At 39.1% G+C, this 19712-nt stretch overlaps 1 protein-coding gene across 1 annotated transcript in view; it reads right to left on the reverse strand.

The window, feature by feature from the left end:
* LOC109822856 (codeine O-demethylase-like) overlaps window positions 755-19712 on the reverse strand; it is a 20541-nt gene continuing 1583 nt past the window's right edge. The window contains exon 4 of the mRNA XM_020389116.1: window positions 755-1122. Within this exon, the coding sequence (XP_020244705.1) occupies window positions 898-1122 (225 nt within the window). The 3' untranslated portion in view covers window positions 755-897. The remainder of the gene's footprint in view (window positions 1123-19712) is intronic.

The following is a 19712-nucleotide window of genomic DNA, read 5'->3' on the forward strand; positions in this document are numbered from 1 at the left end:
CTTTATCACCAACTGAAACCCTAGATAAGCTTCCAAAGTGATCTACTCCTCCACCTAATCCCAAGCATAGCCTTGCTCTGATACCACTTGTTGGGTTCCGTTGGCTAACACAAAGAGAGAAGGCCAAACACAATCAAAATAACGGCACGAACAAAAAAAAACGAATTTTACGTAGTTCGGTAAGTTGCCTATGTCCACGGGGCAAGAAGGGGATGGGTTTTCACTAATAGAGAAGGAGAGCATAAATAGAGATAATAAATTCACTCAAAATCTCTCAAACAAACCTCTCAAAACTCTCAAACAAAACTCTAACAAAATTGCTCAGAAAACTCTCTTTTCAGTGCACAAAACAAATCCCTTTTTAGCTCTTTGTTTTCTCTTTTCTAAACCGTTCCATATATATAGAAATACTAAAACCAAAAATATATTAGGAATTCTAAAATCAAAAACAAAACAGATCAGAAATCCTAATAACCTGTTACCAAAAAAGATTTAGAATATGTTACCAAAACAAATTTATGAAACATATTAGGAACCTGCTATCTAACAGAATTGACACCATGATGCGTAAGTAAACTATCATGCATTGTTATGGAGTTTTCGGAAAGCTATCATGGACTATGTTTATTTTGACTTTTGGACCCAATTATACTAATTCCTTTCAAGACAGGTGTTTTTGTTTCTACCTCATCACTAGCATTAGAGTTTGTGATGGATGACAATAAAAATTTACAATCTGAATTTTGCAGGCAAGAAAAGAAATCAAGATATTTTATTTTTTTGCAAAGTTTTGAGGATATTTTATTGTACGAACAACACAACATATTATGATCAGAAAACAAGTTATAATTATTAATAAAGTCTAATTTATTTTTTTCCTTATGAAAATCTTAACCACTAAATAGTAGTCTCCCCTTGAGCGAACTTGTCAAAAAAAGCCTTGAGGAAGTCATTCGCCTTCATCTTCCTATACAAACATGGCCTGATTTCACTCACCAATCCTTGTGCTGGTTCTAGCATTTTCTCGGGTTGGAGCGAAAAAAACATAGCAATTGATATCCTTTCCTTCGAACCCGTCACTACTCTGTGCACAGAACTCTTGAAAATTCCATTGCTCATTACCTGCATCAAAATTTTTTATTGCAGCAAGTTATGGGTGATTCTAATCATAATCCATGAATAGGATATACAATCCAATTAGAGTTTCTATTAACTATGCCTAGTGTTAATATAAGGACAAAAGAGCTTGTTAATTCTGTTGAGATTAAGATTCTTATATTGTAGAAATTGTAGCTGTTGGAAACGGGATGCAAGCCTTGAGGGGGGAGGGGGTGCGATTAGAATTGCTATAAAATTTTCAAAAAGACATAGAATATGTAGCGGAAAATATAAAATAAAAAACTAAGAGCAACCAACACAGGAACACATGACATTTTTATAGTGGTTAGGATCATAATTCTACGTCCACTCTTTTTTCTCGCGAAGGGACTTCTTCACTATGACCGGAGTTATATTAGTAGGCTTTACAAACATGACCTTGAAATCTACTCAAAACTAGTTTAGATATCCAACTTCTCACAATGACTAGAAGAAATCTAGTTCTAACTAGCCACTCTCAATTATCCTGACTTTAGCACGCTAACTCTCAATTACCTCGGCTTGAGTACACCGTCAAACTCAAGTTTGAAATACAAAACCAATCTAAAATAGTTAAAACACAATTAAAAAGATCTTACAACCCTTTTAAAACAAATCCTTCTTCAAATCAATGTTGATGATGATCCGAGAAGAAGTAATGTTGAGGTTAAACGCAAATGGCACTCCCCCTTACTGAAATGATCTCTCAATATTGAGCGCGACAAGAAGAAGTTGAACAAGGCTCAGGAAATAAAATTCTAACTTACAATCTCCCTCGAACTCTAGAATTTGCTCTCACAAAGTTGTGCAAATATCCTCTCTTTTTCTTGATGTTGATCTCTTCTCCAACTCCTCCATAAACAGACCTTGATTGCATTGGAAAGAAGCCTTCTAATTAATGTTGAAATAAGAGATCAAATCTGTGATCAAACTTCTACCAAAAAACGTCCAAACCATTGATGGTTAAAAGCGATCTTCGATGGTTAATGTTGATCATAGACGGTTCCCTGTATTCCATCGATAGTTCAAATTTTTATTTCTGAAATTCACAAATTGTTAAATGTAATCCATCAATAGTTGAATCGATCATCAATGGTTGACTGTTATCCATTGATGGTTTGATTTCTCATTGCTGAAAAACACATATTATTGACTATTTTGATGACCTATGGACCATCGATGGTTATCTTGTGACCATCAATGGTTAATTGCTAAAATCAATTGTTCTATTGATTTTTGCATCATTAATTTTGAGCTAAAGCTTTTCCGTACCTCTTTATTCCTGAAATCTCCAAACTCTAGCCTAATTCTCAAACCCTAATTCCCAATTCTCAAAACCTAACCTTGCCTTCCTTAAATCCTCCCTCCCTCCCACCCTCTAATCCAAAAAGCCCTCCCTCAGTCCTCCCCAAAACCCAAACCCATGAAACCTTAGCTAAGGAGCAAAACTTGATGATCTCAACCTTCCTATAACCCTCAATGGCAAGGATGATATCGATTTGGTACACTAATTTCAAATATGATAGATTTGGGGGGCTACTATAAAAATATGAAAGATTTAGGGAACTAATATTGAGATAAAACCATTACTTTTTATAATTAATTAGGACACACATGCTTTGCATGTGTTGAATGAGGGTATTTTAGAAATTCTGCCTTTTTTTGAGCTGATAAGTCGACTAAGTGTGACATTGTAAATATGTATGTAAGTAAAGATAGTTTTAATTAAAAATAAAAAGGAAAGATGGTAAGTATCAAATTGAATAAAAATTAAGATGGTTCTCATGTAAAAATCATTCTTTTTATCGGGTCCAGATTATTTTAAGGAGGGACTAAGTAACCCAACAAGAAAGGGGCTATATAAACACATTTCCTCCCTATCTTTATAGTCCAAGTATTATAGTCCATCCCAAATTAAAATTTAATAAAACCTTTTTCTCCATTAAAATTTGATAAAACCTTTTTCTCCAGACTCTGTGAGCGATCTATTTTGTTTTTTAAATTTTTAACACACCATACTTCCCTCAACCGAACCTCGTTTTCCTTTCCAGGTACAGGAGAAGCCTCTTGCGGCGTTACTAGCTCTTTCTAACAATAGCTTTAAAGATTTTAGGCATCAAGACTATAATCATGCAATATATTAATCTACACAACTTTTTAGCGTACAAATATTTGATAATACTCCTTAAAACTTCGTAGAAATGTTAATGTACAAATATTTGGTACTTCTCCTTAAAACTTCATAGAAATTTGACCAATGCTTCGATACCAATGGGGACTTCTTTAAAACATAGTAGTTCTGACATAGACGTAGAAATGGGAAGGCCGATCAGTATCGTTCCGATACCAACAAGCCCTGACAATAGCAGGTATTTCACAAGCATGAATCCACAAGCTCTAACTTTCTCAAGTTTTGAGAACAAAAACAAGGAGAAAATTCTATTAATTGAATAATTGAAACGTTAATTCTAGATTTACAAAATGAACTAATATTTATAGCCAACTAACTCTATCATAACCCTAATAAAAAAACTCTAATCCTAAAAGGAAATAACTAAAACAAACTACTTTCCTATTATGTTTGCCGAGTCGACATGAGGCATGCCGAGTAGTACCGCCTTTCGTGTCTCGACTAGACATGAGTCGACTAAGTATGTCGAGTAGTACTACCATTCGTGTCGACTGGTATGTGTCGACTAACACCGTCCTTCATGTCGACTGGGGTGTGTCGTTTCGTCTTGTCGACTGGGGTCTCGGCTGGGGTCTCATCCTGTTGATTGGGGTATCGGTTGTGTTGCTTCGACTCAAGTCACCATCCCAACTCGTTGCCTTGAGTCGTCATCTCGACTCATCGCCTCGAGTTGTCTGTTCGTCTAGGCTAGTTTGAGTCGAGTCTCGTCTCGCCAATCTGTTTAGTCATCTCGACTATCAACTCAACTCGAGTTAAGATGTCAAGTTGTCGTCCCCTGATATCATCTTGGTCATGTAGATCTTCTGTATTAGTCCCTCCTTCTTCAAAAGAACTCATCTCTGAGTTCACATCACTTGAATACAACTTGATTGAAGGATGATAGTCAGAAATATCCACCATGGTTAATGTCTTAGACATAGCCATTCCTTCTGGAAGATCTACAAGATATGCATTATCATTGATCTTTTTGAAAATCTTGAATGGTCTATATCTTTTCGGTTTAAGCTTGCTATATGTTCCAGCCAGTATTCGTTATTTCCGTAAGTAAACCATCACTATGTCTTCTTCATTGAACACCTTGAGTTGCCTCTTCTTATCTGCTCGTGCCTTGAACTCTGCATTAGCCTTCTCAAGCTTTATACGCACTTCCTTTTGAACGTTGAAAGTTTTCTTGGCCATTGAACGTGCTGCCTCGCTGAACTTGCTACTTGTCAGCAACTTTAGCAAATCTTGGAGATGTCGAGGGGTCTTCCTATAAATAATAAAAAAAAGGAGACATACATGTAGAACTATGAACAGTCAAGTTGTAGGTGAATTCAGCTTGAGGTATAGCTTGATCCCACATCTTTGGCTTCTCTCCACATATGCATCGAATCAAGTTCCTCAAAGTCCGATTTACCACTTCCGTTTGTCCATCCGTTTGAGAGTGGGTTGTACTAGAATACTTCAATGAAGTATCAGATCATCACCATAAAGTAGTCCAAAAAGTCACCAAGAACTTAGGATCTCTATCTGAAACAATCGAACTAGGAACACCATGTAACGAACCACTTCTTGAAAGAATAGCCGTGCAACATGTGGTGCATCAGAAGTCTTGCGACACGGGATGAATTGAGCCATCTTAAAAAATCGATCCACTACCACAAAGACTGAATCCATGCCTCTTTGTGTTCGGGGAAGTCCCAACACAAAGTCCATACTCAAACTTTCTTATATATCCTTGGGCACAGGTAGAGGAGTATACAAACTAGTATTCTACACTTGCCCCTTTGCAACTTGGCACACTTGACAATTCCTCACAAGTGTCACCACATCCTTCCTCAAACTCATCTAATAATATCTCTCCTCAAAACTCAAAACAGTCTTGTCTCACCCAAAGTGTCCACCAAGCCCGCCATCATGTAAGTCTCGAACTATCTTTTCCCTCAATGACGTCCTGGGAATACAAAGCCGACTTCCTTTAAACAGAAAGTCATCCATGATAACAAAGTCTCATGTGGGTTGTTTTGTCAAACACTTTGCCCAAATCTCTTGAAAGTCTTCACCATCAACATAAAGCTCCTTTAAACAGTCGAAAGCAATAACTTCACTTCACAAAATGCTCAACAAGGATACCCGTCAACTCAAAGCATCGGGTACCTTATTGCCGAATCCTGATTTATGTCGCAAAGTAAAATTAATCTGCTCAAAATACAAAGCCCAACGTCCATGCATTTTGTTGATGTGCTTTTGATTCTTGAAGTGTTGACAAGACTGATGATCAAAGTAAATCACGAAGTCGTTAACAATGAGGTAACTTTCCCAAATCTTCAAAGAACGATAAACAACATACAATTCTTGCTCATAAGTACTCCACTTCTGTCGAGCTTCATTCAACTCCTCGCTCAAGAAAGCAATGGGGCGCTTCTCTTAAGAGAGGACTGCTCCAATACCTACACCATACGCATTGCATTCAAGCTCAAAGAGCTTGTAAAAATCTAGAAATACTAATATAGGTGCAGTAGTAATCTTCTCCTTGATAAGGGTAAAAGTTGCATTTACTTCATCGGTCCACTCAAAACACCCTTCTTCTTTAAGCAATTCGTCATGGGAGCAACTATAGAACTAAAATTGTGAATGAAACACTGATAAAAAGATGCTAACTCATGAAAGCTTCTTACTTTAGTAGCATTTTTTAGAGTCAGCCAATCCTTGATTGCCTTGAATTTATCATCTTCAACCTGGATCCCCTACGAGCTTACCACAAATCCTAAGAACATAACTTGAGTCATCAAGAACATGCATTTCTTAAGGTTGATGTAAAGTTCTTTCTCTTATAGCGCTTGGAAGACCTCTCGGAGATGCAACATATGCTCCTGTTCATCTCTGCTATAGATAAGAATGTCATCAAAGTTGACGACTACAAATCTTCCTAAGAAAGGCTTCAGAATTTGGTTCATCAAACGCATAAAGGTCCTTTGAGCGTTCGACAACCCAAAAGGCATCACTAACCATTCATAGAGGCCTTACTACTTTTTGAATGCAGTCTTCCACTCATCGCCAGGTCGGATTTGGATCTGATGATACCTACTCCTCAAGTCAACCTTCAAAAAGACGCTTGCACCTTCCAACTGATCCAACATGTCGTCAAGCCACGGGATTGGGAGCCTGTAGCAGATTGTAATCTTGTTAATGGCTCTACTATCAACACACATCCGCCAACTCCCATCCTTCTTTGGTGTCAATAGGGCTGGAACTACGCATGGACTCATACTCTCTCGGATGTGGCTTTTCTTAATAAGGTCCTCAACGGTGTCCTGTAATATCTTCTTCTCTTGCGGGTTCATGTGATAATAAGGGAAATTAGGAAGCACTCAATTCGGAATAAAAGCAATATGGTACTGAATATCCCTCATGGGAGGAAGACCCGCTAGCAGCTCTTCAGGAATCAACACTTCGAACTCCTTAAGCAGCAATTTCATCTTCTCTGGGACCTCAATGGGTGTCTTTACTTCTTCCTTCACAACTAAAGCAAACATCTGCTTCAACTCTTTTGACTCGGCCAAAAATTCTCCCTTGTTACAAAGAGATATACATTTGGATTTTTGATCTTTGGGGTACTTTGGAGAAGGTGGAATAGGTGGTAGGATGATCTTCTTATTCATCCACACAAAAGAGTACTTGTTTTTCTTGCCGCCATGCTTAGCGTCAACAACATACTGCCACAGCCGTCCCAACAATACATGGCATGCGTCCATATCCATAATATCACAAGCAACAGAATTGTTATAAGTCTTGCGTAGTGATAGTGGCACGCGACATACTTCGGTCACCTTCACAGAGGGACCCTTCTTGATCCATCCGATGGTATAAGGCACATGCTTGGTCTCGATCGACAATTTCAAGTGATCTACCAAGGCCTTTGATGCTATATTCTCACAGCTTCCATTGTCAATGATGAGGGTGCACACCTTATTGTTGACTAGACACATAGAAAAGAAGATTTGATGTCGTTGTGATGAATCTAGAGTCTATTAGGTGCACAGGAGTTGTTGAACAACACACGGCATATTATCGCCCTCAATCTTGGCAAACTCTTTCTCATACTCTTCGTCAGATGCTGTGTATCCGTCTTCTGCCTCTTCATAATCCGCTAGATTGACCTTCCGCCACTACAGGCACTCGTTGAACTTATGCCCTGGTTGGAGACATCGGAAACACTTCCCTATAGTCGGCTTGGCATACTGATTTGATTAAGTCGTCTGGGGAGTGTTCGCGGGGAAAGTTGGTGTTTTCTTCATTATCGATTCCATTGCACTCAGTTAACAACTTTATGCGTTACAAAGAGATCCGGTCTTTTTATAAGATCCGGCTTACAATGAAAATCAAAATAAAACAAAGAAATCAAAATTACAACTTCTCTCTTTTATGTCGAACAAATCACAAGATCCTGTTTTGCGGTCTCTTGCTTCTGTGGGTTGTTTGCCTGCGCCGGGGTTGCTTACCGTGGACCACCGCGTGATCTGGATCCAAGCAGATCTACGACGTATTACGGGTATTATCCCACCAAGGAGATAATAGCCGGGAGGGATCGTTTCACCAAGGAAACGACCGCTCGAATCTCGGGATCTAAGAGCCAAGCTTAGATCCGGAGTGTAACGACGTAGATCTGAGGATTAAACTCTCTCGAACTCCTGCCTTTTTCGGTGCTGGTGCTCGCTAAGAATCAAATCCGGGTCTCCAAGTCTTCAAGCCTTCAGATCTCCGAGTTGAGGTGACAATCCGGCAGAGTTTCGGCTCTCTCCAAAGTTTCAGAAGAAGTCCTCCAAATGAACGAGTACCAGGCCTATTTATAGGCTCTCAGAACTGTGCGTTTGCACAGTTCTGAGCCTAGCCACCCCTAGGTGGCTCGGCCATAGCCGAGCCACCCAGGGGTGGCTCGGCCTTGGCCGAGCCACCTCAGGGTGGCTCGGCCTTGGCCGAGCCACCCTGGGGTGGCTCGGCCACCGAGCCACCCTAGGGTGGCTCGGCTTGGGCCGAGCCACCTTAGGGTGGTTCGGTTCGGGCCGAGTTCCCCCAGGTGCGCTGGTTTTGTCGTTTTCCGTTGTTTCCGGTTGTTTTGTCCGTTGTTCGGTTGTTTTGTTGATTTGTTGACTTGATTCCGGATTTGGCAGTAAACTCAGTCGGTGTTTGAGTTCAAATCCATTTTGTTGGAAGACCCGTCGACTCCCCGAACCACTAACGTTGTTCACATGCAGTTCGTTAGCTTTGTAGCCTCTTTAGTTCGTTTCGTTGCTTGAACGTTCGTCGATTTGTCGAATCATCGCGCCGAGCTGTGTCAAGGGACCTATAAGCAGTTTTATACGCCTACAGGGAGGTGATTGATTTGTCGACCGCTCGGCTGATTGTGAAGGATTAGACTAATCAATTGTCCTTATCCATACAGAATCACCTCTTGCCTTCTCGACAAAACTTCTCTGATTGGTTCGCCTAAAAGGTGATGTCTTGGAGGCTAATCTTTCCACCTTGAGAGCAATGTTATAGGTTTTGTCCACAGAGTACACATTGTGGATGGCCACCTTCTCTTGAATTGAATACTTCAAACCTCCGATACACTTTTTTGTGAGTTGCTCCTCGCTCATAGACAAATCACAACGAGAAGTAAGATAGAAGAACTCTTTGGTATAGGCACTTATTGATCTAAGTCCTTGACGACATTGCTCGAACTGGTTATAGAAAATTTGTTAGTAGTCGGGTAGTAGGAACCTAGTTTGTAGTAAATGCTTCATACGTCACCAAACCTAAACTAGTTACTTGCCTTGTCGTCGCCTTGTATTTTGAGTCTGATCCCACTAGGCCGCAGCTCCTCCTTTGAGATGATATGCCACAAACTTCACCTGATTTGCTTCGAGAATATTAGCCATCTCAAAAAATTTCTACACTTCGTAGAGCCAATCCAGGAAAGCCTCTATGTCCATATTTCCTCCAAAGAAAGGGACCTCTACCTCCATCTGGTACTCTTGGTTGTAGTGATGTCCACCTTGTCGGTGATAGTTGCGATAAGGGTTGAAGCCTCTACCCCGACCTCTGCTATAAGGTCGCCTACCTTCTTCTTCGCTCAAGACGTTGTCGTACCATGATCCCTCAAATTAGGCACCATAGTCCTCTCCTTCGTCACTGGATTCATAATGGGAGGGGGTTGGTTAGGAGTTTGTTAATGATGTGGAGGGGGTTGATATGGAGGGGTTGGTTTGAACGTGGTTGATATGGAGGGGGATGAATTGGAGGGGGTTAGGATTTTATGGGGTTGGATGTCATGGCTGCCTAACTCTGGGTCCGCTTAGATGAAGACTATCGGCGAAGTTGTTCCCATTGTTGAGGTGAATGATAAGTCCTTTAATGGTTTGTTGAAGGTTCTAGAGAGACGCCTCCAACATGTTAAATATTCCATCCATAGAATCCATCCTCGTGGAAAGATCTTGTAGAGAAAACTCCTTCTTGCTGTCACCTGCTATTGTCGAGGATGTTGAAGCCGAAGCTCTGATACCATTTGACGCAGACGTAGAAACGGGGAGGTTAATCAGATATCATTCCAATCCCTATGAGCCCTAACAATAGCACATATTTCACGAGCTTGAATCCACAAGCTCTATGTTTCTCATGTTTTGAGAACAAAAACAAGGAGAAAATTTCCCTTAATTGAATAATTGAAAACTTATGATACGGGTGTATTTTCTCTTCGGAACATAGCGATCCTCATGGGAGCTTGAGGATAGATGATTCTTATAATAACTTGAGAATAGAGGGGTAAAACAACACAGTGGAATGTAGGTTGAAGCATAGAACGAGACGGTGAATTGAAGAATCGAAGCATCTAGTTTTCAGCCCGTGAGTCGACTCATACATGTACATGAGTCGACTCATCAGGTCGAAGCATCTAGTTTTCAGCCCGTGAGTCGACTCATACATGTACATGAGTCGACTCATCAGGTTGAGTCGACTCATACCTGTCATGAGTCGCATACATGTACATGAGTCGACTCATCAGGTTGAGTCGACTCATACCTGTCATGAGTCGACTCACGAAACCTAGCTGTTTTGTCAAAATTTTCTGACGAGTAGACTCACCTTATCATGAGTCGACTCACTTGGCATGAGTCGAGTCATGCATGTTTATGAGTCAACTTATCGACGGTTTCCTGGTTCATTTGGGTTGTTGTTTGCATGAATTCTTATGGGGTTTGGGATTGGTTATTTACTACTTTATCATCCACGTTGTTACATCTATATAAGGGATTGTTTTAGGGTTTTAAAAAAAGAGGATAAAGCAATCAAGAGAGATTAGATTGTATTTGAGAATTGAGAGAGGTTATTCTTCAATTCTAGTAAGATTGTGAGAGATTATAAACTATTTTATTCTCATAATCTAGAGAAGGTATTTTCCTTTGCCACCACTAAATTGTCATTGTGTTCTTGTTATTTACTTCTCAACACATATTTGATAATTCTACGATCAAAGGTGCTCGTACGGCAACTCGTATCAAGTTGATATCAGAGCGATCAAAGTGGCATCCTGTGTATGGTCCTGACTCGATCATAATACAAGAAGCTAGGCGAGATTCTTATTTTATTGGAAGGAGTCCAGAAATTAAGGAAGAAGAAGATGACTAAAGAAGATAGTTCAGCGAGGCTAGATGCATTAGAGAAACAGATGGAGATAATAAGTTCGACTCTCACACAGCTAGTCAATATCTTCTAAGAAAAGGATAAAAAGGAGAAATCTTCTTCAAAAGGAAAGAAGAAACTTATGGAGTCCGATGGAGAAGGCGATGAATCTGATTCTGATAAGGAGGTTAAGATTGTCAAAATTGTTCTGTATCAAGGGGGTAAGGGTTCTTACCATAATTTGAAGATAGACTTCAAGGTAGAGATTCTTGTTTATGATGGGAGTGTCAACATCGAGAGGCTTGATGATTGGATCGAGCAGATAGAGATGTATTTTACCCTCTACAAATATTCATCCAAGGAGAAGCTTGTGTTCGTGACTTTGAAGCTTTTGGGGCATGCATTGACATGGTGGAAATTCTATTGCATGTAGGAACGAAAGGCGGTGTCGTGGAACAAATTCAAGGAGCTACTGAAGAATCAATTCAACCCAGTAGGGTTCCTTGAGGAGCGTTGGTATAAGTGGTACGGATTGCACCAAAGGTTCAACCAGACCGTTTAAGAATATACAACGGAGTTTTAGCAGTAGGCGATGGTTCTCAACATCACGACGGAGGAATAATCCATCTTTATGAAGTATATGGCGGGTCTGAATGAATATATCCGAAAGGAGATGAAGTTGTTCACAATCGAGTCCATGCAAGAAGCGAGTGTGAAGGCCATTGCCATGGAGGGCAGGCAAAAGAAGAGCAACAAAATGAAGGGAGACTCCAAACAGACAGGAGGCAAGTCTAGTGGCTCTCAGCCTAAGGAAGAGAAGAAGAAGGGTGATTCGGGGAAGGCAGGATTAACATGCAATTACTGCAAACAGACAAGGCACGTAGTTGATCGTTGCTGGGAGAAGTATCCTCATCTGAAGCTAAAAGGATTGAAGAAAAAGGAGGAGAAGAAGACATATGTAGTAGCTCAGGGTTCGAAGGAAGTTCCCGGGATGACAGAACCCAATAGCAGTCTCAACCTTATAGTGGGGAAGCAGATTACGACTAAGGACGAAGACCCGAGGGAGCAGCTCTTTGTTTTGAAATTGCAGATCAAGACCAGCTTGGCTGATGCCATTGTGGATCCAGGGAGCCAGAAGAATTTGATATCTGAAGCTTTAGTTCAGAAGCTGGGATTGAAGACGGTTAAACATCCAAAACCCTATCATTTAGGATAGATTCAGAAGGACGCGGGATTGAGTGTGGTCAACCAATGTACTTTCAGATTTGCACTCCACGAGTCGTATATTGACGAGATCATAAACAACGTCGTTCCGTTGGATGTTTACCAAGTAATATTAGGCAATCCTTATTTATGGGATAGGTTTGCGATCTACGATAGGTGAGCCCAGAAGAATTCATTCACCAAAGATGGCGAACAATTCATCTTTCGTTCGGCATCTCTTCCATAAGAGATGAGTTTGGTGACAGTGACTCAGGCAAAGAGGCTAGTGAATGCGAGCAAGAGGTTTGTATTATTAGTAATTAGGCCTTATGAGGAGCAGTTGAGTAGCGTGTGCTTGACTACCTTGAGCAAGTTAGAGAGAGATCTTGACAGGTTGAAGGCCAAGTACATAGACTTGTTTTCGGAGATCACGGGACTACCACTACGATGGGGTGTGGAGTATGAGATTATGTTAACCAGCAAGGGTTCTTTGCCGAATATAGGTCTATACCACACATTTATAGAGGAGTCTGAGGAGATCAAGAGGCAGGTTCAGGGGCTTTTGGAGACAGGAGTGATTGTGCTGAGTTGTTCCCCTTGCGGGTCACCAGTGTTGTTAGTACCCAAAAAGGATGGAGGCTGGCACATGTGCATAGATTACCGGGTGCTTAACAAGATAACCATCAATAATCGATACCCATTACCTTGATTGATGATCTTATGGACCAGTTGGAAGGAGTGAAGTTTTTCACGAAGTTGGATTTGCAGTTTGGTTACCATCAGGTGAGGATTCGGGAGGATAACACTTGGAAGATTGCGTTCAAGACTAAGAAGGACCTGTTCGAGTGGTTGGTGATGTCGTTTGGATTGTACAACGCTCCGGCTACCTTTATGAGACTTATGAATGATTTGTTGCGACCCTTTATAGAGGATTTTGTGATAGTTTACCTCAATGATATCTTGGTGTACAGCAGTAGGGGTGTGCAACGGTCGGTTTGGTTCGGTTTTTACTAAAATTTGAACAACCAAACCAAACCGCCTATAATTCAAAACCGAACCGAACTGTTTCAAGTCGGTTCGGTGTGGTTCGGTTTGGTTTATTCGGTTCTAACTTCATCAAACTTCTTATCAAACAACAAACTGTGTTAAAGAAAAAAATATCAACAAAGTAGGAGATTATGAAGCATTAAACACTGATATAATAATATTATTTTCAACCCATAATGATCCAGAAAATGAGTTTAGAGTTTGAGTCTTTGACTCTTTGGGGATGGGTCGGGTAGTGTTTGAGATCAGAATGAGTAGTATTGCAATATATTCGGTCGGTTCGGATCGGTTCGGGTTGAAAAGTTTTCAAACCGACCCGAACCCCCCTACTCATAAAACTAATTTTTTCGGATCGGTTCGGTCGGTTTTTTCGATTAGGACCGAACCATGCTCAGCCTTATACAGCAGAACCTGGGAGGAGCATCTTGTTCATGTCGAAAAGGTGTTTGAAGTACTGTAGAACGGACAACTGAAGCTTAACGGGAAGAAGTGCGAACTCGGGAAGGATGAGTTGGTATATCTCAGGTTCATCGTGGGGAAAGACCAGCGGAGGATAGATCTAGGTGAGGTGGTGGTGATCACAAAGTGGCCGATACCTAGGATAGTGACGGAGGTGAGAAGCTTCATGGAGGCTTGCCAGTATTTGCGCAAGTTCATTCGATATTTCTCGACTTATGCGGCACCTTTGCATAGCCTTACGAAGGCAAAGGTTCAGTTTGAGTGGGGGAAGATGCATGAGGAAACTTTTTAGTTATTAAAGAGGAAGATCTCGGAGTTACCACTATTGGCATTGCCGAATTTACAGAAGACCTTCAAGGTAGAGACCGACGCTTCTAGTTATGCTATGGGCACTATGTTAATTCAAGATGGGAAGCTGGTGGAGTACCATTCAGAAATGTTTATGGGTGCTATTCAGAATTTTCTCATCTACGACAATGAGTTTTATGCACTTTATCAAGCAATCAAGCATTAGCGGGTGTATTTGTTGGGAAAGGAGATGGTTGTGCACTCAGATCACAAACCATTAAAATTTTTACATGCCCAGATGAAGCTACAGTAGGCACGGCACATGAAGTGGGTGTCCTATTTGATGGCGTTCAATATCATCATTAGGTACAAGAAGGGAACGACGAACAAGTTAGCCAATATGTTATCTCGCCCATCTATGAGAGCTCTCTTGGTGGCGACACACATTAAGCCCTTGGTTCCTTTGGAGTATGTACAGATGTACACATCCAGCCAAGATTTCAACAGTGTGTTCAAGCAGGCGAAGGCTGGTCGAAAAGGGGAGTATGAGATTGGTGCAGATGGTTTGTTGTATCGAGAGACGTCGCTATGCATTCTGGAGGATGGCGACCGATTGCAATGGATTCGAGAAGCCCATACATCACGTGTGAAAAGTCATTTTGGGATTCAGAAGATGCTTCTCAATCTACGGTGCCATGTCTTTTGGCAGAAGATGTTAGAGGATGTTACTAAGTATGTTGGAGGGTGTAAGCTATGCTGCATATCGAAGCCTTCTAATAGAAAAAGGGGATTGTATCTACCATTGTCGGTACCGTCGAGACCGTGGGAGAGTATTTCTATGGATTTCATAGGAGGATTGCCGATGACTAAGTGCGAGAATGATTATTTGTTCGTTGTGGTGGACCGGTTCAACAAGATAGTCATCTTGATTCCTTGTAAGAAGACCGTGATGGGAGCGGGTGTGGCGTAATTATTCTTTGAACATGTGTGGAAGCACTTTGGGTTGCCGAATTCGATTATTTTAGATCGAGATAGCCGGTTTCTCGAACACTTTTGGGATTCTTTGTAGAGCTTGATGGACACTAGGTTGCAGAAGAGCACAGCCTTTCATCCACAAACCGACGGACAAATAGAGGTAGTTAATCGGACTATGGTACATATGTTGAGAGGATACAATCCCAAGCATCCCAAGACTTGGGATGAGAGCTTACCATATCTTCAGTTTGTATTTAATCGGGCTATTCATGGATCTTTGGGAAAGTCACCGTTTGAGACTTGTTATGAGTTTTTACCTCCGAGTCCGTTTGATCTCGTATTTTACAGTGAAGCTACGGCCGACGGCAAGGAAGGGAGTGAGAGACAACGTGCTCAGTGATTTCTAGAGAAGATTGCACATATTCATGCCACAATTGAAGCTCAATTGAAGAAATCACAAGCCAAGTACAAGATGAAGCATGATTAGCATCGGGTTCCTTGTAACTTTGGTATAGGCAACATGGTATGGCTGAAATTAAGTAAGGATAGGCTAAAGGGAGAAGGGAAGAAGTTGAAACATATATGTTATGGTCCGTTTCGGATTCTTGATCAGATTGATGACAACGCCTTCAGGCTGGATTTGCCACCTTACTTAGGTATGTATTCGGTGAGCAATACCGAGTATTTAAAGTAGTTCTAGCCTCCATTGCTGGATGATGAAGGTGACGACAAGGTGATCTTGCCGCATGTTGAAGACTTGTGGTTTGATATAGAGGAGCCGCTGAAGGAAGATTGTATTTTGGAGCGGAAGATGACCATGACGAGGCGGGGGACGAAGGAGTCATTTCTCATTGGACATCAATGTTAGGTTCCTAGCAAGGCTAAGTGGTTCAATAGGGAAGGAGGACCTCGCGAGTTTCCTCAGCTGAAGTTCTAACTTGAATAGGACTTTAAGTTCCTAAAGGGGGGGAGCCATGATATCGGTGTATCTTCTCTTTGAAACATAGCGATCCTCATGGGAGCTTGAGGATAGATGATTCTCATAGTAACTTGAGAATAGAGGGGTAAAATAACACAGTGGAATGTAGGTTGAAGCATGGAATGAGACGGCGAATTGAAGAATCGAAGCATCCAGTTTTTAGCCCGTGAGTCGACTCATACATGTACATGAGTCGACTCATCAGGTTGAGTCGACTCATGCCTGTCATGAGTCGACTAACAAGACCTAGCCGTTTTGTTAAAATTTTCTGACGAGTAGACTCACCTTATAATGAGTCGACTCACTTGGCATGAGTCGAGTCATGCATGTTTATGAGTCAACTCATCGATGGTTTCCTGGTTCATTTGGGTTGTTGTTTGCATGAATTCTTGTGGGGTTTGGGCTTGGTTATTTACCACTTTGTCATCCACGTTGTTACACCTATATAAGGGATTGTTTTAGGGTTTTAAAAAAAAGAGGAGAAAGCAATCAAGAGAGATTAGATTGTATTTGAGAATTGAGAGAGATTATTCTTCAATTCTAGTGAGATTGCGAGAGATTGTAAACTACTTTATTCTCATAATCTAGAGAAGGTTTTTCCTTCACCATCAGTAGATTGTTCATGTATTCTTGTTATTTTCTTCTCAACCCACCTTTGATAATTCCACGATCAAAGGTGCTCGCACGGCGACTCGTATCAAGTTAATTCTAGATTTACAAAAGGAGCTTATATTTATGTCCAACTAACCATATCCTAACCCTAATAAAAAAGAAACTCTAATCCTAAAAGGAAATAACCAAAATAAACTCCTTTCCTATTCTATTTGTCGAGTCGGCATGAGGCGTGCCGAGTAGTATTGTATTTCGTGTCGACTGGACATGAGTCGACTAAGTATGTCGAGTAGTACTGCCCTTCATATCGACTGGCATGTGTTGACTAACACCGCCCTTCGTGTCAACTGGGGTGTGTCATTCCATTCTGTCGACTAGGGTCTCGACTGGGGTCTCGACTAGGGTCTCGGCTAGGGTCTCGTCCTGTCGACTGGGGTCTCGACTAGGTGTCTTCGACTTGAGTCGTCATCTCGACTCGTCGTTTCGAGTCGTTTGTTTGTCTAGGCTAGTTTGAGTCTCATCTTGTCTATCGTTTAGTTGTCTCGACTGTCGACTCGACTCGAGTTAAGATGTCGAGTCGTCGTCCTCTGATGTCATCTCGGTCGTGTAGATCTCTTGTATCAAGTTCATTTATGGAAATGACTAGGCACTGATCATGACTGTTTGATAGTTGGATACTAGATGCATGGATGCTATATACCTTGGTAGTATTAATTTTTATCATTTACTTGCAAGATAATATTTTTTAATCTTTAAGTACTATTTAAAATTTTGTTGGGATGATCTCATGTTTAATGTAAGACTAGTATAATGCATGTGCTTTGCACGCACATGAACGTACATGTTTTCGAGTTTTGCTTTTTTATTGAATAGTAAAACTATGTGTTAATAAATAAAATTGTATAATAAGATTTCTCCCTTTGTGAAAAATGTGAAAATTACAACAGCAAATAAAATAGCAGAAAAAACACTTAATTAATACATGTAAAAACAAAAATTGTGATGACACGCGAGAAAGTCACGTAATTAAAATATTTTATAATAGTATAGTGCACGTGCTTTGCATGAGAGCATACTTATTTTGTTTTATGTTTTTTATTTTTTTGTTGGTTGCAAAATAATAAAATGACTTGCATAGTAATATAAATTATGAACAATTATAATCTTGTTTAAGTGAATAAATTGTACGATAAAAGTATGTATAAAAAACTATATGATTAATTATTATAGTTTGGATAATTATTATAATTTATTCATAGTTTATTAAAATAATTATCATTATTAAATTATTTTTTCTCTTTTAAATATAATAATATTAGACATAGCATACTTATAATACTATTAGTAACTACATTTTAATTTAATAATTAGTTTATTATACTATTAGTAAATAATTTACTAAGTTGTTTAATTATTAAATTATAGTATAATTTATTAATTTAAAAACATTGTTAAGGTAATTATACTATTAATACTATTACAATTACAATAAATACAAATTATTTTTTATACGATTATCATACTTTTAAAATGTTAGTAAGATGAAAGGTAACAGGTAGTCCTTCATAATAGGTAAAATCCTAAGGCACAAAGCATAAGCCTAATGAACTTTTCTTATTTTTAATTTTTCTAGAATTTTAAATATTATGTGAAGATAAATTTGGGATAAATTTCAAATTTTCTATAAAATAACATACTTAAATAATAAATTAATAGTGTGAGCAAAGGTTTTAAAAAATTGAGAAAATGTATATAATAAATAAGAGGTGATATATAATTAGTGAATGATTAATTACAACTAATGGCAAATATGAGAATTATCAAATCTAAAAGGGTAAAATGGAAATTAAAAGTTTTGACAAGGCAATCCTCTTTTATATATAGTATAGATATAGATTATAATTTTTTATAATTGTGTTTTGTTAAATTAATATAGTTGGTTTAATGTTAACACAAGAATTTTAATTTTATTGCCAAACAAATACATTGATACAATATTAATTGACCAAAGACCAAAAAGTTCAATTATTATGATATTATTTTGAATAATTATAGTCCTACTAAAAGCAAATAGTGGTATGGATTATTTTAAGTTAGTCAGAATGTTAGTCCGAACAAAAACAAACATTAAACTGAACTAAAGTAGTCCTAGGATAATACAATTCCTAGACTATCGTCCACCCCTAGTCCCATAATAAAAAAAAATGTGGCCTAAGTATATTCTTCACAATGGAAACAAGAGAAATAGTTTAAAGTATAATAAAGTATCAAGAACCCTAAACCCCCACCCTAAAACACCCAAACCCCCCCCCCCACCCAAATACACACAAAAAATAAATAAATAAATAAAATTTTTACATTTATTAGATAACTTTTCATAAATTTTAGAATAGCAGAAAAACCCCTATTAACTTTAGGGGTTATCAGAAAATTAGTTTTAGCTTTAACATTTCATCAAAAAAAACCCCAAGCGTGAATCAAAATTTTCAATGGAGAAAATTTTCCCCGTGTGTAATTTTTAGGGGAGCATGTTGTTCGAACACGACTCTGATATGATATTTACCATATCTATTTTTGCTTACCGACCACGGATATAGATATAGATATGCCTCATTAAGGAAAATTTATATTATCCATATCCTCTAAAGCAGATATGGATACCGCTATACATGTAGATAAGAAATAGATATGATAAAATTAGATAATATTAAAAAAATATAGTTCATATTATACAAGAGAGTTATTAATATGCTCGTTATATCTAAAAAAGCTAATATTAGATCTCTTGATCATCAATATTAACCTCAAATCTATTAATCTGCGGACTAAAACTGTTACAACTTACAATTATATGACCAACATATATTTGGATATTTTAAATATGGATCTGGATATTTCACTACAAATCTGTATCCATGACCATATCCTATTGGATATAAACTTTAGTAACCGTATTTGCATCTTAACAGATGCAAATATTTTTGTGGACCCATAGTAATTTTACACAACCATGTGGAAAATTGCAAATAATGTCATTAGGGGCGGGGGTTATGATAAAATCTTAAAGTTAAATGAGGTTTTATGTTAACCCCTAAACTCGAAAGGGGTTTTTTGGTAATTTGAAAGTTATGGAGGTTAAGTGATAAATGTCCACAGTTTTTTTTTTGTGGTGGTGAT

The sequence above is a fragment of the Asparagus officinalis genome, chromosome 8 (genome assembly GCF_001876935.1).
Source record: "Asparagus officinalis chromosome 8, Aspof.V1, whole genome shotgun sequence".
Taxonomy (NCBI): domain Eukaryota; kingdom Viridiplantae; phylum Streptophyta; class Magnoliopsida; order Asparagales; family Asparagaceae; genus Asparagus; species Asparagus officinalis.